Genomic DNA, 26,302 nt, shown 5'->3' on the forward strand with positions numbered 1-26,302 from the left:
TTTATAAGTAGTATATAATATATAGATATATAATATATATATAGATTCTTAAACAGGAATAAAATAATAGCTAATACTTATTAAATACTTTCCTCCAAAAATTATATATTTACCAAAGTTTTCCTTTACTGGGTTCATGTTTTTATATATATAGACTTTATGTTGATCTATGCTGATATTTGTGAGATGGATTTGTCTCAATTTCATTTATTGAATCTATACTCTCTTTTCACAATGATTGGAAACATTCCCTTACCATACACTAAATTCTTACACATACTTAAATTTGTTTCTAGAATTCAAATTAATTTAAATCCAGTTTAAGTTTTGATTTAAATCAACCTTGAAAGAACTAATATAGAACACTTAATCAAAAAAATCTTTAATCCAAAAAAATGCATATGCTTTTCTTTGCAATGAATTTATGATTTATTAGGTTCGACTCCTCAAAAAATGGCAATAACGTCATATGATAAGAGTACAACACATTCTTTTAGCATATTCTGTTTAAAGTTTTCATGGTCCTACTGAATTTCTTTTCAATCCTCTTCCATGTCTATCCCTTTCATTCCTCCTAACCATTCAAATCCAGTGATTGGTACTGACAAATATTTCAATGAGTTCAGAAGAGACAGAAATCTCTGAAGACTTTAGGAAGGAGGTGGAACTCCACTATGCCTTGAAGGAAAAGTAAGGGAGACTTTGGATAGGAGGAAAGGTAAGTGGTAAAATAAGAAAGGAGGAAAACACACAAGCAGGAAGCAGGCAGGCACCCCCTGGGGCAAAGGATTGGTTTGAATGGGAGCTCAGGAGGCAAAGCCATACTGTGGCAGGTGATACTGCTGTATTTATTATTCACCTGAAAAGGGTTCAAAACAGTGTGGATGGTATGCTTCCATAGAGTCACAGATTGATACATGCATAAAAAATAATTCTGGGTGTGCCTAGGTGGCTTAGTCGGTTAAGTGTCTGACTTCAGTTCAGACAGGTCATGATCCTCCAGGTTCGTGAGTTCAAGCCCTGTGTTGGGCTTAGCGTGACAACTCAAAGCCTAGAGTCTGCTTTGGATTCTGTGCCTCCCTCTCTCTCTGTCCCTCCCCCACTAGTGTTCTGTCTGTCTCTCTCTCTCTCAAAAATTAATAAACATTGGGCTGCCTGGGTGGCTTAGTTGGTCAAGCGTCCGACTTCAGCTCAGGTCATGATCTCACGGTTCGTGGGTTCGAGCCCCACGTCAGGATCTGTACTGACAGCTCAGATCCTGGAGCCTGTTTCAGATTCTGTATCTCCCTCTCTCTCTGACCCTCCCCTGCTCACACTGTCTCTCTCTCTCTCTCAAAAATAAATTTTTAAAAACACATCAAAATAAATTTTATAGTCCTGAATACACAAAGTCATATTCGGCCATTAGGTTTGATCTATTGTTAAGTCTTATATATATACTATTGCTAATATACGTGTTACCAGGATGTTCAAAAGTAAGTGAGTAAATTCCACAATTTGACAAATTAAACTCAGTCTGTCTTTGGCTATTAATAGAATGCTTTAGGCTGTCTACATGCTGAGATCTTCAGAGCACCATAATTATGTCTTTAAGAAATCCATAGAGAAGCTTCTGGAACACCTTTAAGATTAAGCCCCAATAGAAGCTAGAATCAACTATGGCCTATCTTTAAAATTTCCATTTAAAGACTGTAAATATAATGCAAATGTTATGCTCTATAACTAGATGGCTTTGGCTTTTAAAATATATTAAAGCTATATTGATTTCCCTTTCTTCCCAACTGTGGCCATTAAAGACAAATATAAATGTAATAAAATTGTTTGATTTAATCCGCTTCATTTTCAAGCAATCCAGGCCAAGTCTCAGGTACTAAACCCAGATAACAGTGATGGGTGACCAGGCCAAAAGGCTCAAGAACAGAGGAGAAAAGACAGCAGCAAGAGAGAACTTTTATTCAGGGGCTCAGAAGAACCAGGAAGCAGTTGGAGAACTTGGTAAAAACGCCGACTCCTCTTCACCACCCAGTCCCACAGCACACACACACACACACACACACACACACCCCAGGCTTCCTGGATCAGCATTCACAAAAGTCTGCATTTGGGGGGCACCTGGGTGGCTCAGTGGGTTAAGTGTCAACTCTTGATTTCAGATCAAGTCATGATCTCACGGTTCATGGGTTCCAGCCCTGTGTTGGGCTCCTCACTGACAGCCTGCTTGGGATTCAATCTCTCTCCCTCTCTCTCTACCCCTCCCCCTGCGTGCTGGCTCACACGCTTTCTCTCCCTCTATCTGTCTCTCAAAATAAATAAATAAAAACTTTTTTTTTTAATCTGCATTTTTAATCCCTAATTCCTGCAAATTTTGACATTAAAAACCATTCGAAGGCCAGATGGGCAGTTATCAGAAACAGTGCTGGGGGGATGGGGAGGGAAACAGGTGAAGGTGGCCAAAAGGTATAAGCTTCCAGCTATAAAATAAGTCATGGAGATATAATGTACCACATGGTGACTCTATTGAAAATACTGTATTCCGTATCTGAGGTTTCTAAGCGAGTAGATCTTAAGCGTTCTCGCACAAGAAAAAACTGTAACTAGGTATGGTGACCGATGGTTAACAAGATTTATTGTGGTTATTTCACAATACATCCAAACTCCAAATCAGTATGCTGCACATCTGAAATCAGTGTTATGTTATACGTCAGCTGTATCTCAATAAAAATAAATAAATAAACATAGAAACTACTATAAGCGATACAGAAACTGAAAAGGAGAAGTAAGAAAAGGGGAAATGTGTAATAATATTAACAAAACGCCTACTTTATTTCTCCTACCAGGCAGAGTCTAAACACTGTCTCAGTCTTAATGACAGAGATGGAAACAAGACAAAATGAACCAGATGTGAGCAATGTCATCCCAGGATTATCAGGCAGGTTGACTGAAGATTTATTTAGTCTAATGTAAACGCACCTTGCTTCTGTTCCAGGAAAGAGACCAAATTTTTAATTTTTATGGATTTCTCTTTAATTTACCTTTACTCAGAAAAAGTCTTGGCATTGAGATATTTTTAATGAAACCTCTAATTTTTTTCAAAGTACCATGAACGTACATCTTTTAAATAAGAATTGCTTACGCTAGAAACAAGAAAGTATCCAATACAGAGATGATGCAAATATTACACAAGTTCTACTGGGGAAGAGGAAGGTAGTGCTGATAGAAAATGATGGCATCGCACAAAGGCTGCCAATCAAATGTCCTGTCAACATGAGCGTATTTCATAGATTCTGCTACACAAGGTGACAGGAATTCCTTTTCTCATTTCTCAGATTTAGCGAAGACAGCACAGGCAGGTTAATGTAAGCAATGAGTCAAGTCTGTAGGCTAATATCAGCATTGGGCTCCCGCAACAGTTTTTCATTTCTGTCGTACCCCCTCACAGCTTATCACACAAGACCGCCCTCCTTTCACCTCTGCTGACCTCACCCAGTCCCCTGCCTTTCCAGCTCTCCCTTCCTCCAAGAAAGATGTATGGGGGCTCAGAAAACGCAAATGTATCTGTGAATCAGAAGCAGGAATGTTTAAGGCACTCACTTATCAGGTTCTGCTAGAATCCTCAGCCCTTGCCAACCCTTTTCTGAGACCAGTTTCCACTTGTAGGCATAGCCCAAGTTTCTGGAATGAATCCTAAATATAGGCAGGACAGTTTTAAGAACTTACACCAAGAACCCAGGACCCTCTCTATCTCCTGGACCTTCTCTCTGGTCTCTCTCTATTCCACCCACATAAGGAATGCTTGTCTGAAACTCCAGCTATGGATTTCAGATATTGTGATGTGCTTGTCAAGCTGGATTGCATTCATTCATAATAGGTTTTCAGCCTGCTGTGGCTGACTCAAATATAAACTAGAATTCTTGCAACCAAAAGACTGAAATCTAGAATTAAAAGGCAAAACAGCTATATAAATAAATATAACAAACACAAAGCTCTCTATAACTGTAAGCCCCATACTGAAGTATTTATAAAGAACATAAAGGAAGCTGAACAGGATCTGTCTGGAAGAGCTGAAGAAGGTGTCACAGGGGATATGAAATGGAGAAGAAGGAAAGAGCATGCTAGACAGTTGGAACAGCACATACATAGGCATAAAATAATTAGAAGAGGGACAGACGCCTGGGTGGCTCAGTCGGTTGAGAGTTGGACTTCCGCTCATGATCTCAGTTTGTGAACTTGAGCCCTGGGTTGAACTAGCTGCCTGTCAGTGCAGAGCCCGCTTCAGATCTTCCATCCCCCCTCTCTCTGCCCCTCCTCCACTCACTCCCTCTCTCAAAAATAAGCATTAAACAAATTATTAGAAAATGGTATGCTTAGGGAGCAAAAAGGAGCTGGTGGACTAGAGTGTATGGAATAGGAGAGCCAGACTGAGGAGTGGGTCGGCCAGCCACTGCCAGGAGCCAAGGGACATTTGATTTGAGCTGCCTTGGCATTATAATAAAATGGAGAAATCGTACTTTCCACGCTCTCACTTAGGAAAGGTACAAAAAGCAATTGGTGAGCCAAAGCAGAATTGCCTGTAAAAATCGAAGAGAAACTGAAAGCTGCCAACGGCAGCTCTCCACCTTTCTTCCACGATGGGCCCTATCGCTCCCCAGGTAACTGAAAACAACATTCAAACAACATGGGTTTGAAGGAGCATCAAAGTTCAGCGGAGATGTCAATGCATCCCTCTAACTCTGAGGTACATAAGATAGAGCACTGAGAAAGGATACCGAAATGATAATAGTAGTTCTGAATCCTGACTTCAAGTACTTTATATCTATTAACTCGTTCAATCCTTATAACCACCCTATGGGGTAGACACTATTATCACCTTTGTATCTCAGATGAAGAAGCAGAAGCATATAGTGATTAAATAACTTTCCAAAACTCATGCAGCAAATATGGAGCCAGGATCTGAACCAAGATGGCTGCCTCCAGAGTCTCCACACTGAGCCATCACACAATTCTGACATACTGAGTTTTTACCCTATCCTCTGGATAGTGGAGAGCTGGCAAGGTTTTATAAGCAATGGGGCAATAATCTGTGTATGAAGATCACTCTGGAGGAATTTGAGAAGATTGAAGAGAGTTGGGAGAGGCTGAAACCCAAAGCAAGAAGAAGGGGGTCCTGTACTCATCATAGTAGGAGACAATGGGGGCCTGAACCAAGCAGTGGAATGAATCTATAGATGAGATGAGACTGAAGAAGTGTTAGAGCCCTCAAATCACTGGGATCTGACTGATTGTTGGTGGGAGGGGACAGTGACGGGAAAATCAAGGCTTTGATGAGAGGGTAAATGAGAAAACATTGTTTTCTTATGGAAAATGTTTGTTTTTGAGGCCCTGGGTGTCACCAGATAAAGGGACTCACTGAGCAAGTAAAATAGAGAAAGAGAACCCCACAGGAGATCAGGAGTTGGAGAGAGGGGTATGTAGGGAAAGAGATAAGGGTAGCAGATTGCACCCTGAAGGCCAGCACTTAGCCAAGGTAGAGGAAGCAGGGAAAGAGACTGAGCAGTAATTGGAAAGGCAATAGAAGGGGCAGGAGAGAGTGCAGTTGTGCAAAGCAAAGAAGGAGAAAGTTCTGGAAAAAAAGAAGATGAACAGTGTAAAATGCTGTGATGTACTGATAAAGCGCCTCTGAAAGGGCCATGAAGACATTTTAAACCCCCCCCCCAANCCCACCTCTTATTCCCCTTACCCCCACTCCGGTCCAATTCCAAGGTCTTCAACCTTGACTTTCCAGGCATTGGTTAATTATCCCATACAAGCTTTAACATTACTCTTATGTCCTCCATTCTGACGAAGATATCAGAACATAGTTCCCTAGGCTAGAGAACAGAACCCAAGGAAACTATACATATTCTCTACCTTCGTGTTTTGATCCACAATCTTCTTCAGATTTTTCAGCAGATGATTATTTGGACCACCTTCTTTCTCATTAACATAAACTATCCTATCCAGGTCTGGAAAGTTCCGGTTCAGATCTATTCCCTGGGCATTGCTTCGACCCACAAACCAGTCCTTGAGCTCACCAGGCTAAAAGAATCAAGGAGAAGAATAATAAGTTATTTAGTATCATTGTTACTATCTAATTAAGGTTTTCATTAATGATTTTTAAAATAATTTATTAAGATTAACTATTTCCGCAATATCCTCTCAAAGCTGCATTTTCACTCTCTTACTGACAAACACATGAAGGTATCAGATTGAAAGTATTAGTTATACTTATTTCAAAAAATAGTTTCAATGAATAATATTTTAAATATTAACAATAATTACATTTAAGTGACATGTATCATCAAACTGCAAAAAATATCTGTACATATTAGAAATGGATAATTACTTACAAAGTATGCTAGTCTAGGGGCACCTGAGTGGCTCAGTTGGTTTAGCATCCAACTTTGGGTCAGGTCATGATCTCAAGGTTTGTGGGTTCAAGCCCTTCATTGGGCTCTGTCCTGACAGCTCAGAGACGGGAGTCTGCTTCTGCTTCTGTGTCTCCCCATCTCTCTGCCCCTCCCCTGCTCATGCTCTGTCTCTCTCTTTCCCTCCAAAAATAAAAAACATTAAAAACATTTTTCTTTCAAAATAAAGCATCCTAATCTAGATTTGGGTTTAAGTAAAATATTCACTGGCTCTGTAAATTACAGCAATCAATTTTTTAAGTATTCAAAAGAATAAATTACTAAAGAAGATTGGAGGTTTAAAAAAAGTTTAACATAAATTATTTACAAATTAGTAATATACCTCCCTCTTATAGTCTTCATGAAAAACTTCATAGAGCTCTGTAAATTGAGAAATTTTAAGCCCTTCATTCCTATAATGGTATAATCTGGAAATTTAGTGAATTTCAAGACATTTAGCTATATTCCCTAATGCATATTTCTTGCTTTACTATTACATTGTACATAATCTATGATATAGAGCCAATCCCCATATTCTTGTGATTATACAAACTCAGATAACTTAGACTCAAAGGAATAAAAATCTATAACAGAAGATAAAAATGATAATCTTTTGTCTACTCTGTCTTACAGTTCTGAATATACATAATTATATTTATAATTACTACTTATAATAAACAATCTTACAGTTCTTATAACAGTAAATAATTTAATTCTCTATGTTATCAGAATTTTTCTTTTATAAATTTAGAAATTGTATCAATGCTACTGTCTGGGTTTCTTACCACGTCAAGCTGTCAGATCACTGGATCTTTTAAGGTACAAATCAACTTCCTAACTGTAGATGAACATACTAATAAGTACTTTTGTACACTCCCATAAAATAAAACTGCTTCAAACTGTAGAAAATAACTAATGTTCTCCATACCTGTGCAAACAAAAAGGGAACATATGCCATATATCTTCTCTTGAAATGTTGTCATTACTTTCCAGCTTCTCTAACAATTATAATGTATTAAGTTAATTTCATGTTAGATTTAGGAAGAGTTTTTGGTGTTGTTCTTTTTTACTTTACTCATCATACATAGACAAGAATTAAACATTGATCTGGCCAGAATTTTTCTTTCTTGGTGTCAGTAGAGGGCGCTATGTCATCACCTCACTCAGAGACAGCCATGGCATTATTCTTCAACACTTGGCAGTCGTCTTATTTTTAGATTTTTTTAGAAGAAATGTATCTAGTCACAAATGTGGGTGAATCAATTGATTTATTTAACAACAAAACATTAATTAAATATTGTCTTATTAACAAAATTTCTCATTCGCAATCTCTGGAAAAGAAATTCACCCACCATCCCTTTCCTTCTGAACTTTTTTCTTGCCAGCAAGTTGAATGGCATGTCACTTATATCCCTCTGTCCTCTATGTAAACTTCATATGAGTCTATTACTTACACATAAGCACATAGGTACGAACATGAAGGAACACAGCGTGCCCTGCTCTGAGCTGGCTAGAACTCACCTGAGATGCAGCCTTCTCAAAGCCATCAGGGTTGAGGGAAGGCATGATGTGGATACGAGTGTTGTGGATCAGCTTGACGATTGTCTCATTCCCCTTTTGGTATTCATTGCACAGGTATTGCGCCAGGAAAATGAGCAGTTCCCGTCCAACAGCCTCATTACCATGCATATTCCCAATGTATTTAAATTCAGGCTCACCTAAAAGAGCAAAAATCGATAGTATGAAGACACTTTCTATAGCTTCAAATGGAATACAAATGACAGACAGTTATGAGTATATTGTATATCTCCTAATCTAAGCTGACAGTTTCTTCCCTCTCCAGAAATGATACCTAAGAAATCTACTTTAAATATCAAAAATACTCCAAGTGCTTCTTTCCTTCTAATTCTCTCTCCTTAGCTTACCCACTTGTTAAGGACTGAATTGTGTCTCCTCCAAATTCATATGTTGAAGCCCTAACCTCCAATGTGACTATATTTGGAGACAGGATCTTTAAAGAAATAAGTAAGGTTAAATGAGATCATAAGGGTGGGACCCTAATCCTTTCAAGAAGAAGAAGAGACACCAATGATCTCTCTCCTCTCTCCCCAGGTGCATGGAGAAAAGGCCATCTGAAGACACAGCGAGAAGATTACCTGCAAACCAGGAAGAGAGGGCTCAGAAATCAACCCTGCTTATCCCTTACTCTTGGACTTCCAGCTTTCAGGACTATAAGAAAATAGATTCCTGTTGTTTAAGTCACCCAGTCAGTGGTATTTTGTTAGCACAACCCAAGCAGACAAATAGACCATCTTCACCCTCAATAAATAATATACTGCATACCTCCTACTGGTTAAAAACTGAACTTTGCTTTTTTTTCTTAGTCCTCACCAAACATCTAAAAGTAGGTATTATTTGGGGCACCTGGGTGGCTCAGTCGGTTAAGCATCTAACTTTGGCTCAGGTCACGATCTCACAGTTCATGAGTTTGAGCCCCACATTGGGCTCTGCGCTGACAGCACAGAGCCTGCTTGGAATTCTCTCTCTCTCCCTCTATCTGCCCCTCCCTTGCTTGTACTCTCTCTCTCTCTCTCTCTCAAGATAACTAAATAAACTTGAAAAACTTGAAAAAAATAAAAGTAGGTATTATTTTATGATAAGCAAACTGAACTTCAGAGTGCTTAAGAAGCCTGATCACAGGGGCTCCTGGGTGGCTTAGTCAGTTAAGCGTCCGACTTTCGCTTAGGTCATGATCTCGCGGTTCGTGGGTTCGAGCCCCACGTCGGGCTCTGTGCTGACTGCCAGCTCAGAGCCTGAAGCCTGTTTCAGTCTGTGACTCCCTCTCTCTCTGACCCTCCCCTGCTCATGCTGTCTCTCTCTCTCTCTCTTAGAAATAAAAAAAAAGAAGAAGCCTGATCACAGTAACAGCCCATGAAGCCAGGATTCAAAAACTGGTCTTCTCATTTAGTTAAGACTCTGTTGCTGTAGTAGTAGTGGTAGTAGTAGTAGTTGCTGTTGTTTTCCCTCTTTTTAATCCGAGTGATTAAAAGCATGAACTTCTGGAACCAGAGTGCATGGGTTCAAATCCTAGCACCAAGACTTACTGTCCAGCCTTGAGCAAGTCACTTTGGCTCTCTATGGCTCTGTTTTCCCTACAAAAGGAAAGAATAGAGTCTACCTGTAAGATTATTGTAAGAACTAAGTGAAAGAATGAGTATAAATGCTTCGAACAGTGTCTGGCAAGTAACAAGTGCTATGTGTTTGCTGCAATTATTTTCAATATTACTATGATGATTATATCACGTTAACTTATCATCGTGAGGTTTTTCCGTACATAATCTAATTTTCTCTTTACAAAAGTCCACTAAAATGGGAAAGACAGATATTTTTATTGCCATTCTTGTACAAATGCAACCCAGAGAGGATATGTTTTGCTGAAGGGCTCAGAATTCAACCACACATCACTGTGGCCCGCTTCTGCCGCTCTCCGCTGCATTTTAGAAGGAGCAATAAAATTGCATAGCCTTGAAGCAAATGATCTTAATTAATTTTGTTGTTCTGTTCCATTCTGCTTCATCCATCCCCCAGGCCCAATTTCTGCAGTAGAAAGGATTTTCCCACTTACAAAATTCCTAGGACTGCTCACTCCTGGTAAAAGAAAACCTGGAAATATTTTTCTTCTGGAAATATATTATCTGAACATCCTTTGCATGAGATTCCTGAGTGTGTGATTTAAATGACTACCTATTACAGAGAACCATGTCCTTGTGTGACCTTTCAACCGGCACTTAAGCTAATCTTAATCTAAGGATCAGGCAGGAGCAGGGTCAGTGCTATTTATATGCCCCTCACTTTTTTACTTTGAGGGAAAGTCGCTAATAAAACTACCCCCAGGGACTTGCCCACCAGGTATGTGAGAAGAGACATTGCTTTTGCTTCTGATTTCAAATGTCATAATAACCTTTTCTGTCAAACTCGTGTGCTTTACACCTTCCCCTTACTGGATATTAATCTGATTGAGGCACAGAAGAAACTGTAGCAGTCCTCTACAAAAGAAAATAGAGATCAAAGATCCAGGGGAAGATGACAAGCCTCTTTGACAAAGTTATTTGAGATTGCACTGTGGGAGGCAGTCTGGTCCTGCCTCTCACCCAAACACAGCTTTGTCGGAGGCTTCAGTCACTCAGAAGAGCTCCACCCACAACCCCTAAGAGTAGATGAACTCACCGAANAAATATATATTTAAAAAAAATTATATATATAATTATATATAATTACTTATATATTTATAAATTTATTTAATTATAATTATAATTTATTATAATTTATATACTATATAAAATATTATGTATATATTTACTCAATTAAAGGAGACATAGCAAACTCACATTCACTTAGCCCCCCAGTGTGTTTGGTCCTCACAGTATATTTTATATGTGAATCCAAATGCTTTGGCAAAGGACTTGCTCTCCAGGCTCTGCCACAGTCATGACCACTCCCTATGGCTGCACAAATGCCTGGTTTTCAAAGTCAGAAAATTTCTGATGTGGTTTTGTTTCTTCAACTCTGTAGGGAATTTCTCTCAGAAGCAAATCTCCCCCCAAATGTCTCTTATATTTATGAAGAGATAGTAATAATAATAATAATAATAGCAATGCTTGAGTTTGACATGAAGACAGAACTTACGTAAAGGTCATTTTACAGAAGACATTAATGTATTGAAATGAAATTCAAGGCACATGTGACTTAGCAAAAGAAAAGGCAAGTGTATTTTTATCTTCCGCTGTCTTCTGGAACAAATTAGATTGCTAAATAATGCCATCCCCAGAATACAGAAGAGCTGTGTTAAGCCTACTGATGTGTCTCGTGAGATGAAGAGCCACACTTTTTAAATACAGTGTCTGTTGGGGGTGCCTGGGTGACTCACTTGGTTAAGTGCTGACTTCGACTCAGGTCATGATCTCACAATTCGTGGGCTCAAGTCCTGAGTCGGGCTCTGTGCTGATAGCTTGGAGCCTGGAGCCTGCATCGAATTCTGTGTCTCCCTCTCTCTCTGCCCCTCCCCTACTCACACTCTGTCTCTTTCAAAAATAAATAAACATTAAAAAAATATTTAAATATAGCATCTGTTGGACGCATATGCAAAACTGGTGTCTGGCACTACAGGAGACCTAGGAGCCAAGAGAGGAGCATTCCAGAACTCTAAGAATGTAAGGTCAGGAGGAGGAAAAAGAGGTGCACATGGACAGTATTCGGCAGTCAGGCAACAATGAAGAAATGTTGGATACATAACCAACCACCTTCAAGGTTCTAAAGTGGGATATTCCTACTTCCTGTAAAGCCCTTCTCCAGCCCTTTACCCTCCCACTGCCAAATTTATCTTTTCATGACGCAGCCCCCATTGGGTGTCCTCTACCTAACTAACTTCCTTCCCATTTGCTTTCACCATAGAGACCCAAATTTCCTACAAGGGCTTTCATTCCCCTGTGGTTCATCCTGCTGCACCTCTCTGGTCTCCTGAGACACCTTCTTCACTGCCTGCCCTTCAGCCATTGGCTCTGGCCTGTGAGGCATGGTCTTTACTTCTCACACACACATCGTGCCCTCACGTTCTTCCAATCATGGAAGAGTGCCTACTCAAAGTATCTCTAGTCTAAGTCCAGCTCTTTTGTCCTGTTTACTACCTCAGTGTGAAAATATACATTAATCAGTGTGATTGTTTGATCTTCCACCCCAAGACGACACGGTTTATCAGGATTAGGATGGTATCTATCTTAGTTCACTGGTGCCTCGCTCCTACCCAAGGTAGAGCCTGAAACACAATGAGAGCACAATAAATATTGATTACATAAATCCATGTGTAAATGAATGGGCTCGCTTTTCATTTCCAACCTCCCGGCAGCATGACCCACAGCAGAAAGTGCCCTTGAGATGCAGATGAGCTGTGGCCACCTGAAAACTTTCTGGAGCAGTGAGGGGTAAAATGAATTCCTGAAGGAGACTTGAGGCAGGGTCAGGGAGTTCATGTCCTGGGGGCCATTATTTGGAGATCTCAATGCTTGCTGCTGTATCCGACATTCCCAGGCAGAAATGGAAATTCTTTGGGAATGAAAGCAGCAGTGTTGTGAACAGCTGATTTCCCAGGAAGAAGATTAATCTCCATGGTCACAAGAGAACCACAGAACCTCTAGTCAAGAATTCCCTAAGACTATTTTTGTTGCAAAGTCTAAACAAAGAGTCCTGGAGAGACTTTGCCTTCAGAATCCTTCATTTAGAAATAAAGATAAAATTGAAGACTTTGAACTTAGAATAAGCCTAAATCCACTTAACTTCCATTTATTTAAAGGAGGACTGACTGCTTTTCATCAACACTTAATTTTCTTTTCTGTGGCTCTACAGCTGGAGTTTACAACTGGTTGTGAAATGGATGACGTGTGCATGTCTGTTTACAGTGTCCATAGAGAACGAATCCCAGGTTTAGCAGGTATGTCATGTCCTGTGGAGCCAGTTGGTAACGCACACACACCCAGGCATCAGCTCATCTCTCTCCTAGCAACGGGAAGCCATGGAGGCAGGAAGTACTCTTAGTACACTTGGGAATGGTTGGTTTTACATTCATCTTACCTTCCGCACTCATTATCTAATTCATTTTCCTTTTTACACAGTGATTACCCTGAATTCCCGATCCTGCAGCTGAGGAATCATATTTGCGTGATTTGCCAAATCGCCAATTGCATTGACCCAGGAAGCACGGTTCCCCAGTTGCATCAATTTTTCCGCAATTTCACGTAACCATCAGTTTTCCAGTTACATCACATGGCACACAGTCCTCAATCTGGCCACTGTTAAAAGATAATCACCTGACAAGCCAAGTCCAGCCTGGCTAGGTTTCTGTCTATTTCATCTGTGTTCCAGAACAAGCAATGTACCTAACTGGATTTGTATCCTCATCACAAGAGAAGAATAACTGATAAGTATTTTAAAATAAGAGCCAAGGTTTTATTGAAGTCAGAAATAAATAAATTTCAAAGTGGAGCAGGCAAATGATTTTAAGTCCGTACTTGTAATTCTTCCTTTGCTTCAATTGTTTATTAATGTGATTTGAAATAACTAAATCACTAAAAAAAAAAAAAGAGTAAAAAAATTTAAAGAAATATCAATTGCTTCAAAAATAAAACACAAGTATTTTACATCCCCAGAAAGTCACACAGTTTAGGCTTAGCCCGTGTGTAAAGGTTGAAGGTGACAGACTGGCAAAGCCTCCGGATGGTAGGAATTAATGGCCTTAAGGTAAACAGAGAGCGCCTAAAGCACAAGTTCACAGGCTCAGTAGGCTGACCCAAAATAATTAATAATAATAATAATAATAATCAAATAAAGGGGTAAAGGTAAAAAAAATAATCATACTGTCTGCCTTTCACACAAAAATGAAATTCTACTTTCACTACTTTATTTGACCCAATACATCACCCTTTCCATCTCTAATATTTTCTCCTCTTGGAAATAGCTGACAGACTGACCACTGGGTAGAGGACTTGAGTAGATGACTTGTAAGGCTCTTTCAAATCTTAGAGTCAAATATTCAATGACTTCTACATGGGAAGAAAAGAGCAGAGGACAAATATCTAGTGGGAAAATGAGATAAATGTGAAGATAGGTTGTAAACTGTGAAACTCTATGTAAGAAGTGTAGCATCATTATTTAGAAAAAAATAAGTAGGTTAAGAGTATTTTAAGAAAGAACTTGATTCTAGCAACAGAACTCTTCCATCTTTCATTCTGCAAATAGAAATGAAACTCATAGTGAGATGAATCTATTCTTCCTCCAACATCAAATTATTGCCAAAATGTGAGTCCACAAACTCACTTGAAAGGTGTACTTAACTCACTGATTTCACAATTCTTAGAGCTGGTGACAATTTCAAAATACATGTTCCTGGTACGTGAACTACACTAAACACATTGCTGAATAACTATAGTATCCAAAAATAAAGCCCTATTTCTAAAAAATATGGCAAAATGTGCACAAAATGAATGCTTTTGAGAAATAGATATATAAATAGCTATACAGGCAGCACAATCTCTGAACTGATTTGCTTTACAAACGACTATGCAAGCAAGTTGGAACCAGCTCTGGAACAGATGGGCCTTTTCACCAATGATCTCCCTCTCCCGGTGGTAAACCTGGGGTTAAGACATTAGTGCTCCTAATTGTTTCCACTTGCTTGACATTCAAACATATTATAGCTTCTAAATCATTCTTGCAGAAGGAACCCTGCAAGTTTCCGAAAATTTGTCAATAAATGCGTCACTAATTGGCTCATGTTTTAGCACATTTTAGCTGCCTAAAATGCTGAGCATAGTCCTAAAAGAAATCCAAATCTCCAAGGGCCAAATAAATAATGAAAGAGGGCGGGTATGAATATGAAGATAGATTCTTCTTCTACGGAAGAGATGAGGAGGAGAGAATATAGAAGGGAAGGAAGGGAAGAAAAGAAACCAAAGAAGGTCAAAAGAATAAAAAACAGTTTCAGAAGACAATATGGAATGTGGAAGATTATATTACCTCCCCTTGCTTCTTCCTTCATAGTCCTATTTTAAAATGACTAAATTTACATGGCATCTTGAAAGTAAAATCTTAACTCCATCTGATTTTTAATGGGCAGCCAAAGGAGAATGAATTACAGAATTTTTCTGCAGAGATGCATTCCAGAACTATTTTTGAAAATATTAGTTATGCATTAGCCATAACATATAATTTTAAAGCTCTCTTACAAATGGTATCTAGCATGTATCTAGTAAGATCCTAACTGAGGAAAGACGGATAAACAAAAGAGCAGAAGATACTCCTAGCCTTACAAGTCTATAAAAACAATGTCAGAGTTCCAATATTAACATATACTTCTAATTTTTTTAAAACATTTGTTTTTATATAAGTATCCTAGAAACTTTTTACAAATACCCGTATTCCATGATGAGCAAATAAATGTTTAACAACTAGCTCTGAGCTGTTTGCCAATTTCCAAGGTGTAAATACACCCATCATGAGCAACCTGAAGTTATCAATGTGAGGTCAGTCAACTCTTCAAATTTCCTGAAAATTAAAAATAGGTCTCATACTCTTGAATGCTGACAGAAACTGAGGACTGATGGATGTGGGGGGAGGGGGGATGGGCATGGAGGAGGACACTTGTGGGGATGAGCACTGAGTGTTATGTGGAAACTAATTTGACAATAAACTATTAAAAAAAAAAATTAAAAAAAAATAGGTCTCATAAACCAGTTGAAACCTACACACACCACTGCATATGGAGAGCAATTATTTGTAATATATAATTTACAGTTTCTTCACTGGTTCTCCAGGAGGGGAATCTGAGGTCTAAGAAATCTGAAGGATTTTCAAACACATTATAAGAAGTATAACCATGGGACCCCAGATTGGCTCAGTGGGTTAAGCTTCCAACTCTTGATTTCTGCTGGGTCGCAATCTTGGGTCATGAGATGGAGCCCCAAGTTGGGCGATGAGCCTGCCTAAGATTCTCTGCCTCCCCAGCTCACATGCAGACATGTGCACATGCTCTCACTCTCTCAAAAAAACAGAAACAAACACATAGATTTATTTAAATATGTGTGTGTTTGTTTTTGTTTGTATATATGTATGTATATGCATATACCCATATATATATATTCAGGCTAGCATCTATCATATTTTCATTATGTTTCATTTTATGCAGTAAGAATTAAAAAAGGTTTGAGTTTTTTTCTATTGAGATAGAGCTGTTTTCTAAAACACTGCACCATTATCCATTCATTCTAGAGAGAAGGAAAAGAAGAGAGTAGGAAAAATTTTTTTTTGGCTGAGTAAAATATTCTAGCAGTTACTGATTGACTGGATTATATCCCTCTTTGCTGTAATGCTAATTATAATAAGTCAATGAAAAAAATTTACTTTAACTTACTAAATAATTTTTCTCAAATATTTATCATTACAGGTATTCAAAATTTCTTCTGTTCTCCCTACAGTGTTGACCTACGAGGCTACCTTTACAATGAAAAAGGCAATATGATTCCTGTGCCCACTCACAGAAATTCCTAGTTTAAAAAATCACAGAAATTGGTTATTTAAAATTAGTAACATGAAACATGTTATAGCTACTATTTAAGGAAAGGCTGCCTACAAGAGCCTTGGATTAAAAAAAAAATCTTTCACTTGTTTAAGAGCATCGTGACATAAATACAGAACAAATTTTTATATAGAAATCAGATAAGGCAGAGATTATTTTACTGATGCGGTTTCATGAAATCTTTCTGCAGATATTAATCACCAGGAAAGACAGAATTATTTTTAAAGTACTATAATAGCTATATCTATAACATCAAAAGGTTATCAGAATGCCTTTGTGCAAGTATTTACCAAAAATGGATTCTGGACCTTAAAGCAGCTTTTAAAAGTACTTTTATTTTACATAACTCTTGAAGACTGTTGTCTTTCACCAGTATTTTATTATATAAAATAAAATGTGGAAAGGCCAAGAACAGAAGAGCTCAATGAACTGGCATCAGAAGAGAGGGAAAGAAAACATAAATGGACCTAAGTTTCTGACAAACGATGACGACTCAGTCTTTGCTGGCTCTCTCACTAACATATGTGGATTGGTGGGTCCGTTTTAGAGAATAATGCCCATGAGGAGTCTTGTTGTAGCTTGGGAAGAGAAGTTTAGGTGCTATATCAGGTTCCCAAAGGTTGTTGTGGGAGAAAGGGTTTGGACGATTCTGCAAAGCTCCAGAGGACAAAGCTAGAATCGTGACTAGAAAGTATAGAGAGAGAGCATTTAGCACAGCTGAAGAACAGACTTTTTTTCAGCCCAAGCTCTTGAAAGCCAGGATGGCTGTTGTGAAGTCATCAACTCTCCTGGAAGACACAGTGCTATCTCGAAGCCATGCTGCGGAAGCTGGACTGGATGACCTCAGATCCTAGAATTCCACAGAAACAGAGCCTAATAGCTTTCCTTTCACAAATTATTGGCATTCAAGGTTCTAAACTTGCCCTGTACAAATCACAGCTCTCAATAAATGTTCCTGACAGCTTGGACACTTCTCTGGAAAGAAGAAAAAATGGCAGGTCATCATCATGAATTAAACCAGGTTTACAAAAATGTAATGGAAAAACACAAGTCCGTACCCACCAATCACCACTCTATATGCCCATGAAACAGCAGCCCATCTTATTCCAAGGATGAATACGTGAAAGGATTAGTGAAAGTGATGTCATCAGAACATTTGGGGGTGGAAAATGTCAAGCATTTCTAGCCGACACAGATGAATGGAGCAAAACTTCAGTTTGCTAATAAGCAGGTGAGTGGTAGCAATACTAACGACCTGAAACAACACGGGCAGTGTAAAAACTTCATTGAACAGTCTTTTCCCAGAAATTCCTTGGAACTTTCTCTTTAATTCTTTCAAGAAGAAGATAACTCAAAAGTCAAACTGAATTGTCAAAACATCTTCAGGCTGTTATTTTCTCAATTATAACTAAAGACTGCAGCACAGTCGCAGAAGCAGTGGGCGACATAAGAGAGTATGCTGTAGAGAGTAAAGGGCAAAATGGAGCCCTCAGGGCCCCACTGCATGTGTCACACCTTAGACAGCCCGTACCAGATGGTGACTGACGATTCCCCGGTGGGACGGCTGGGTCTCCTCTAGGTCTCCAGCCAGGAGATCATTCCATACCGGGGCATGCGTGAAGTATTCCCTTTTATTCAAAGCTTTCAGGGAAAACAGTGCTGACAAACTGCTCTCTAGGTAAGAATCAGTTGTGGGCTTCTTATAAACATAGACTTCTGAGCTCCATTCCCAAAGATCATATTTCAAGAGGTCTGAGAAGGGGCCTGTGTAACTGTATTACTGAGTAACTGTATAAAAGAACTAGAGGTGATCCTGATACCCTTCTGGGATCAAGAAAAAATGATTTGGGAGTAGGTGCAGAGAAAGTCTAGTGGTCGGAGGGAGGTCAGTGATGCCTGCACAAAAGTGGGAATTCCAGTGGTGAGGTCAGCGGGATACAACTGTGTAGGGTGATAGTTCTTAATTTATGGGTCATTGAGGCTTTTTTGAGAATCTGATTTAAACAGAGTATGAATTCTCTTCCCTCACATGTGTAAAAAAAAAAGTCCACAAAACTATGCAAAGATCTTACAAACTTACGGAATCTTTTACTAGACATTTAGAAGTCAGAATCTGGAAAGAGAGAAATCACAGTCACCATAAATATCAACATACATTTCTTACATAAGCTTGATCCCTGATCCAGATAAATAGACTATTTCACACCCTTCCTTACTGCAAATGGAACACAGCACTATGGCAGCAATAGAGCACTGTTTAAAAGAAAGTTAAGGGTTTGGGGAGCATGGACTTAAATAAGACAGACTTGGGTTTAAATTTCAGCTCTAATGTGGTATATCTAAGCTTTTGCAAATAACCTCTTCCCCAAGTCTCAGGATTTTTTTCTGTAAATTGGCTTATAAAGCTTCTTTTGTTGAGCTGTTGAGAAGATTAAGTGAGAAAATATAGAGCTGAGACATTCTGTGCCATGCCCACAACGAGCAGGTAACCAACAAATGGTGGCCCATGACTCATGCTGTTAACATAATATGAATGATCTTCCATGTTGGAAACATGGAAGAGCTAGAAGCTTCCAACAGTCATGTGGGGTGGCCCTGGGATCTTTCAAAGAGCAGTGGAACCTAAGTGAGTTTGGAGAATCAACCAATCCTTCTAGGAGTTTAGATAAAAATATCAGCCTAGTGTTGACCTATCCCATAGGCAGGCTCCTCAAACTTGGCTGTCAACCACCTGAAGTGCCTGTTAAAATGCAGATTCCAAGTCAGCAGGTCTGGAGTGGGGCCTGCCTGAAACTCTAATGAGCACCCCGGGGATACCTGTTGCTGGTCTATGGAGCATTCTGAGTGTAGGAAGGTTGTTTGGAACTCAAAAATCAAGAGTAGGGAACAGAGAGAAAAAGAAAAAACAAGAGGCCAACGTTCAAATAATAAGACTCTTTGGGAACTTGAGTGTTTTTTCTTAATGTTGGCTTGCTCCAACCAAGTTGCATGCCCACCCACCCAAAGTCACACAGGATAATTTTGGAGGCCACTCCATGACTTCAGGCCTAAGATTCACTGTAAATGCTAAACTGCATGAACCAAAAAGTATCTGCTGATGTATTTTGAACCTACTGTTAGATACAAGAGGACAGTAGAGTAGAGCAGGACTTCTTGAAACATCCCTATAATGCTCTAGAACAATTCAAATTACAGGAAAGTATATTGCTCTTGTCAATTTTAAATCCAATATTTAAATTTTAAAAATACATTAAATAATTATGCATGGTTATACATTTTTAATGTAGCTATGAATAAATTATGAATAATCATGGATTCTTATAGGCTCTGCACTATCCTATATTGTTTATAATTTTCTCAGTAAAGTACTTTCAAGGTTTTTACATATTGCAGCTATTCTAATTTTATCTCCCCCTCCATCTCACCCATTTTCTGCTACTCTTTTATTCATTTCTTTGGGGACTAAGATAAGAACTTGGGAGATCTTGCTTGCTTGCTTGCTTTCCTTTTTTTCTTTCTTTCTCTCTCTCTCTTTTTTTTTGCAATGAAAAGGAGAAGGCAGTACAATGAGGGGGGCAAAATCTCATACGAGGACAAGTAGGCAACTAAACAGATACACGTAGTCTCCAACACAGACTAGAGATTTCTGATCTTATAATACATTTTATTAATTTGTATTAGTATTTCACCTGACCCTTCCCTTAAGGATTCTTTAACATTAATTTAAGTAAATATTATACAAGCATTCAAAAGTAAAAATAATATGGAAATGTTCTGTTAAATAAAATAAAACTACCTGGCTTCAGTGAAAAACTAAAGACAGTTACTAAGTATTAATTAATCATCTTTAATTTCATCTTTAACTTCAACAATTTACTTGTTTCCCAAGTAAACAATACCTACAATCCCAAAACATCAATATAAAAATTTATATTGAAATTTTGTCATTTTTCTTGTTCATGATTCTTTTAAAGTTATTTAAGATTTTGTATCTTGATGGTGTGAAATATGATGTCCAAAACATTTTTATTGAGACATTTCTTTCTGAACAAAATAAATGGCTATGGTTTGAATGGTAAAAATCATCATGTATATCAAATTTGCCATTTAAAAATAATTTCTAAGTGTTTAACAGCTCAAAAAAGGATAAATAACTGTATCCCAAGCCCAGCAAGAAAAGTATTTCTTTTCTGGTAAGATAATAAAATAGCAAAAAATAATCCCAAAAATCCTTCATGAAATTGCATGACACCAAAGGAAACACACAAAAATGCTTACAGCTTAATCTACATAGTTTCATCACATATTTCAACTTTAAGGTAGAAAACACAGCTATTTCCTTCATATATCTGATACTCTCCTTTCACTACTTACCAATCACTCTCCTGTCTTCATTCTCACTTCTCTGATCTATATATGTCTTATCCCCACAACGTGCAAACATGAAAAGACATACCTAACAGAGCAACAAGGGCAGTTATGGAAATTAACAAACAGAAGTCATGAAAAGAATTAGATCCCTCTTTAAATAAAATGGTATTCATGTAAGCAAAATGGCTGCTTAACATTTCTGGTGTCACACATGAACACATTAACACACACAGCAGTGTTCAAACGTTTGTTAAGCTCTATCTCATCTTATCCTTCTTTAAACTCATGGTATACATGTAAGCATTATCATTATGACATTGGTAAACACAGACTAAGACGCAGTTATTAGACCCAGGTTTGGTGATATTAACAATGGCCTGTGTGTACTAAGGGCTTCCCTGTAGCAGGGACTATTCCAAGGACATTCTATTTATTCATTCATCACACACGCACACATAGCCTATGAGGTAGGAATTATTTTCATCTACATTTTATAGATGAAGAAACAAAGGACACTCTAAATAGTGTCCTAATATTACACACCTTACTAAGAGCAGTACTGGGATTCAACACCCATGACCAAGCACCATAGCAAATTACTAAACTACCCTGCTATCTGCTTCACTTAATCAAATTTTAATATTCCGTTCTGCTTTGTGCTGAACATCCAAATTCTAGTTTACTGATACACAATAATCCACTGGACAGTGGATGAAAGATCGAAAATGTCTTAGTGTACCAGCCAATTGCTATAGGTGTGGTAAAGCAAAGGAGCTAGTTAGGAATGGTGAGAGTACACCCAGTAATAAATGAGGTTGCACCTTTTGCTTTAGTCTTTGTTAGTTCCTGCCAGGGCCAGAGCCAGCAGTGTGTCCTTCTAATGGCTCCCTTTCCCAGACAGGAGTAAGGCATTTCCTGTCCCAGTTGGGTGCACACATCAGAAGACTCAGCAACGGTATGGACTGTAAGAAAGAGATCTCTGCACTCCCATGTTCACTGCAGCACTATTCACAATAGCCGAGATGTGGAAACAACCTAAGTGAACACGGACAGATGAAGGTTAAAGAAAGTGAGTAAATACAATGGCACATTATTCAGCCTTAAAAAAGGAAGCCTATGTTGCAATATGTGACAGCATGGATAAACCTTGAGGACACTGCGCTAAGTGAAATTGGCCAGTCGCAGGACAAATATTGTATGATTCTAATTATATGAAGTATCCAAAATAGTCTAACTCAATAGAAGCAAAGACGAGAATGGCGGTTGCCAGAGCTGAGGCAGGGGAAATCCATGTCAGTGTGTATAAAACTTGTTACACAACGTGAGTAAGTTCTAGAGATCTACTGTACAACATTGTACCTATAGGTAGCAATTCTGTACCCTTCTTTTAAAAATGTTTATTTATTTTGAGAGAGAGAGTGTGTGTGTGGACAACTAGGAGAGAGGGGCAGAGAGAGAGAGAGAGAGAGAGAGAATCTCAAGCAGGCTCCACACATAGCTTGGAGGCCGATGCAGGGCTCTGTCACATGCCAATGGAATCATGACCTTAGCCAAAATCAAGAGTTGGTTGCTCAACCAACAGAGCCACCCAAGCTCCCCAACTCCTAAAAATCTGTTAAAAGGAAAGATCTCACGTTGTGTTTTTACCACAAGAATAAAAGAAAACAAGCAAAGTAACTAGAGAATGTCATGCAATTTTCAATAACAAGCATCTTGTTCTTCAGTTGCTAAAGCCACCCTGTAATTCATGTGATGAGTGCAACTGAGCATTGCTACAGCTCAGGATGAATCCCTCCACTCACCAAATAAAACTAGGGGAAATGCAGTGAGGATAAGAAGAGAGGATACGGCTGGGGTAGCAGGAAGTCTGTGGGAATTAGAATTGGCAAGTATAACAAAGAATAGAGGAAACCAGTGACAACAGTGGCTGTGCCTTGTCTTCCCCACTCGGCTGTCATTACCCGCCATACTTCACCTCAATCAGCAGTTATTTCTTTTTCTAATTAGTTTCAAACCCAAATGGGTTGCCACATTAAGAAAATGCAGTGCCCCTCCCTAGTGGTTAAATGTGAAAGCCCCAGAGTCAAGCTAGATGTCTATCTGTGTCCCAGCGTTTACCAGCTGTGAGACTTCAGGCAAGTTATTTACTCTCTGTAACTCTGTTTCCTCACCTCAGATGTAAGAATGACAAGAATACCTACTTTATAGGATTATTGGGAGAATTAAAATTTTATAATCTATTAAAAGCATTTAGATTAGTGGCTCACATGTAATTAATGTCCAAAAGAGTTAGCTACTTGATAATGATGGCAGTGATGCTGAGGGAAGATGAAAGAAAAGGAAGAGAAGAAAAAGGAAGAACCACTAAGAAAATGCTCTTTGCTCTATTCTTCTACATACAAGACTTTTGCAATGACTCTTACTCACTCCTCTTCCTAATTCCCTGAGAATGATCCAATCCCAAGAGATGCCCACATTTTTGTAGTCGGGCCCCTTTAAATGATCTTCGCTGAGCCCCTTCATTTATTCAATCACAGAAGTATCTATTGAATGTCTACTATGTGCCAGGCTCTGGGGTTACAATGGAAAACAAGGTAGACTTTGACCTTAACCTGAAAGTATCCTAGGTCTTGGGTTCTGAGTTCTGGGACAGCTGTGTCCCTGTTAGGTTTCACCTCTTCCTCAAAGTGAGATGAGGGATTTTCCTGGAGCTCCATCTCACCAGCACAGAATCCGAACTGGAGACAAATTAAAGGTTGACTGACTCAGCTGCATTTTCACCAGAGAATAAAAGGAGAACTTATATAATGTCTGCCTTTGCTCATCATGGTCCAGCCCAACTTTGTGCTGTAGTGACAATCTTCTGTACATGTGCTGTCCAGGGTAGTAACACTCGAGCACTTGACGTGTGGTGTGGTGAGAGCAGCTGAGGACTGGATTATTAATTATACTTAATTTCAATTAAACTTAAATAGCAGTATGTGTCTACCATATTGAACAACACAGTACTAACTCCTTTTTTTTTAATACTGTTATAAACCAGAAACCTAATTTGACACTTTTGTATGTTGTTTATTTACATTGCAAAAAAAATTTGTTTTGAAGAAAATCAGAAGGAAATTCAGAAGCAGCACCACGGACACACTGCACAAGATGCAATTCTATTTTGGAATAAACACTCTTTGTTTGCTATAGAAAAAAACTTTCCTTAGTGGGAAAATTTTAAAAGGTTCTGCCAAACCAAAAATGTCATTTAAATAATGAGAATTTACAAAAAGAATGCTATATTTTATGCAAAATATGGAATGCATTCCTTACCCACCCTTTTTAGCAGAAGAAATCATCAATCATGATTAGAACAATTTACAAAAATCACTCTGAATGCATCTGCATATACAACCTAAGGCAGCAGCAACAGAATTGAAGCAATGATGGTCATTCCTGGGTTTTGCCAAAATGCCTATAGGTCCTCAACCATGACCCATGCTCTCTGGCTAGGAATGAAACGCAAAACCAAAATTTGAGTGGACTTAGAGCCAAAGGAAAATTAAAAAGATCTGTAAAGGAAGCCCAGATATGATGGGTTAAGTAACTGGGAGTAACTGAAGCCAGAGTCTCATGGAAAATGCCCACCCTGAAAGATAATTACTGGTTCTAGACTGCTACTTGCAAAACAGGCTAGTGAGTCCATGGCGCCAGCCTGTGGCATGAAAACTCAAGTACCACGGAAGTCGGTTCCAGAGGCAGGCGTTGACAGGACATGCAGATGGCGGTATCATTCTTTAGCAAGATGGGGCTGAGTCCTTGTGATGCCCTGTGTCACAAGAAAGATCCACTAAGTGTGGCCAATCAGGTTTCTTTAGGAGTTCAGGATATATATGAGCCACCTCTTCTCCAAGTTGCTTCCGTTCTCCAGATACACACTACTTTTAAGTTTCTTTGTGCTATTTGAGCCATTTTAATGGCTCATTTTAACAATCTCACTAGTCATCAGATTGCCAACCAAATCAGGAACTCTGAGAGTGCAAGAGGTCTGAGCAATTAACTACTCCAGGAAAACAGTCATAAATGGGGCCATCGTGAACAAGCCAGGTCATGTGGATACCTGGCAATCCCGAGTAACTGGGGCAAAAGCCCAAGGTTTGCAGTCAAAAGATGTTTCGACACCTGCATCTCCCCTACTTTGTTCCCCTTGGCATGTGGCTTTGTACTGACGAATTTTCCATCCAGAGACATTCTGCAGTTCCTTTAATGCAACAGCATTTCATATCCTTCTTCTTTGTTGAGATTAAACTGTCAGGGATGAATTTTTGAGATTTATGTCATAAATTTTTTGCTGACATTTGCTGATGCTGTCCATGAGATAAGGAGCACTGGAGCCTCTCTGGGAACTGAGAAGTCCCAATCTCAGAAGGAACTTTCAAGCACTAATAACCACCAATGTTTATTAAGGACTCACATGACCCCAAGCATAATCCCTCAAGGCAAATACTTCCCGATTTGAGAAATAGGGGCAGAGGTGGTAGTTTCTAGTGCACTCTCTGAAATTCACCCAACACTGAGTCTCATGTTTACTAAAGGCTGTGCGCTGTCATGACAGCATAAGGGAATGCAGTTGGGAGGGTGTGAGGAGGGTATCTTATAAAGTGGATAAGGCTTGAAGTGCATACATTATTATGGAAATCTATTCTTGTTTATTCCGTTATGCTCCTATGAATCATGATATGAGTGACATTTTCCTAAACCCTGGCAATCACACCACTGCTCCAGAAACCATATTGAGAGGGGTACGGCAGGTAGCTGGGTGAATTCTGAAACTAACGTTTGGTTCGTTTCTGCTATGAATGAATATCTTGGTAACACTTCCATTTGCCAACATGTGTATTATAAGAGGGACATGACTCAAACTGATCTGACTTCTGGATACATGAAGAGACAAGGTTATGTTCTATAATGACGAAGATTAACTTTAAAAACCACATTTCTTTCCCCCTCCCGGTGATTCAGCACTGACAAAAACACTGAGCCTTTTTGGTTAAAGACGTCATAACATGACATACATGTTGAAAATTTGGAGAGGATACACAGAGAGTGAAAACAGAAAAATAAACACACATAGTACAGTGTTTTCAGCAGGAAAAACTAAAGAAAGCAAGAAATGCTGATGTGGAAGTATTACCTGAAGCTATTAACAGCATAATTGTATAATGCAAATAATAAGCTTTGAGCTAAGGTATTAAAATCTTAAAAAGTCTAGAAAGCAGAGAAGTAAACTTAACAAACAAATGAATTACATTTTGTTCATTCACCAGGCTACGAGCTGACCTGGGCAATGGTTTAGCTCTCATTATTCCTCAAGCCCCCT

General features: G+C 38.8%; 1 protein-coding gene across 1 annotated transcript in view; it reads right to left on the reverse strand.

The window, feature by feature from the left end:
• Positions 1–8,156, reverse strand: part of CPE (carboxypeptidase E) — a 32,629-nt gene extending 24,473 nt beyond the window's left edge. The window contains exons 1-2 of the mRNA XM_077752734.1: positions 7,965–8,156; positions 5,908–6,075 (exon numbers count right to left, since the gene is read on the reverse strand). Coding sequence (XP_077608860.1) covers positions 5,908–6,075; positions 7,965–8,132 — 336 coding nt within the window. The 5' untranslated portion in view covers positions 8,133–8,156. The remainder of the gene's footprint in view (positions 1–5,907; positions 6,076–7,964) is intronic.
• Between the last annotated feature and the right edge of the window lie 18,146 nt (positions 8,157–26,302).

The sequence above is a fragment of the Crocuta crocuta genome, unplaced genomic scaffold (genome assembly GCF_008692635.1).
Source record: "Crocuta crocuta isolate KB4526 unplaced genomic scaffold, BGI_CrCroc_1.0 scaffold346, whole genome shotgun sequence".
Lineage (NCBI taxonomy): Eukaryota > Metazoa > Chordata > Mammalia > Carnivora > Hyaenidae > Crocuta > Crocuta crocuta.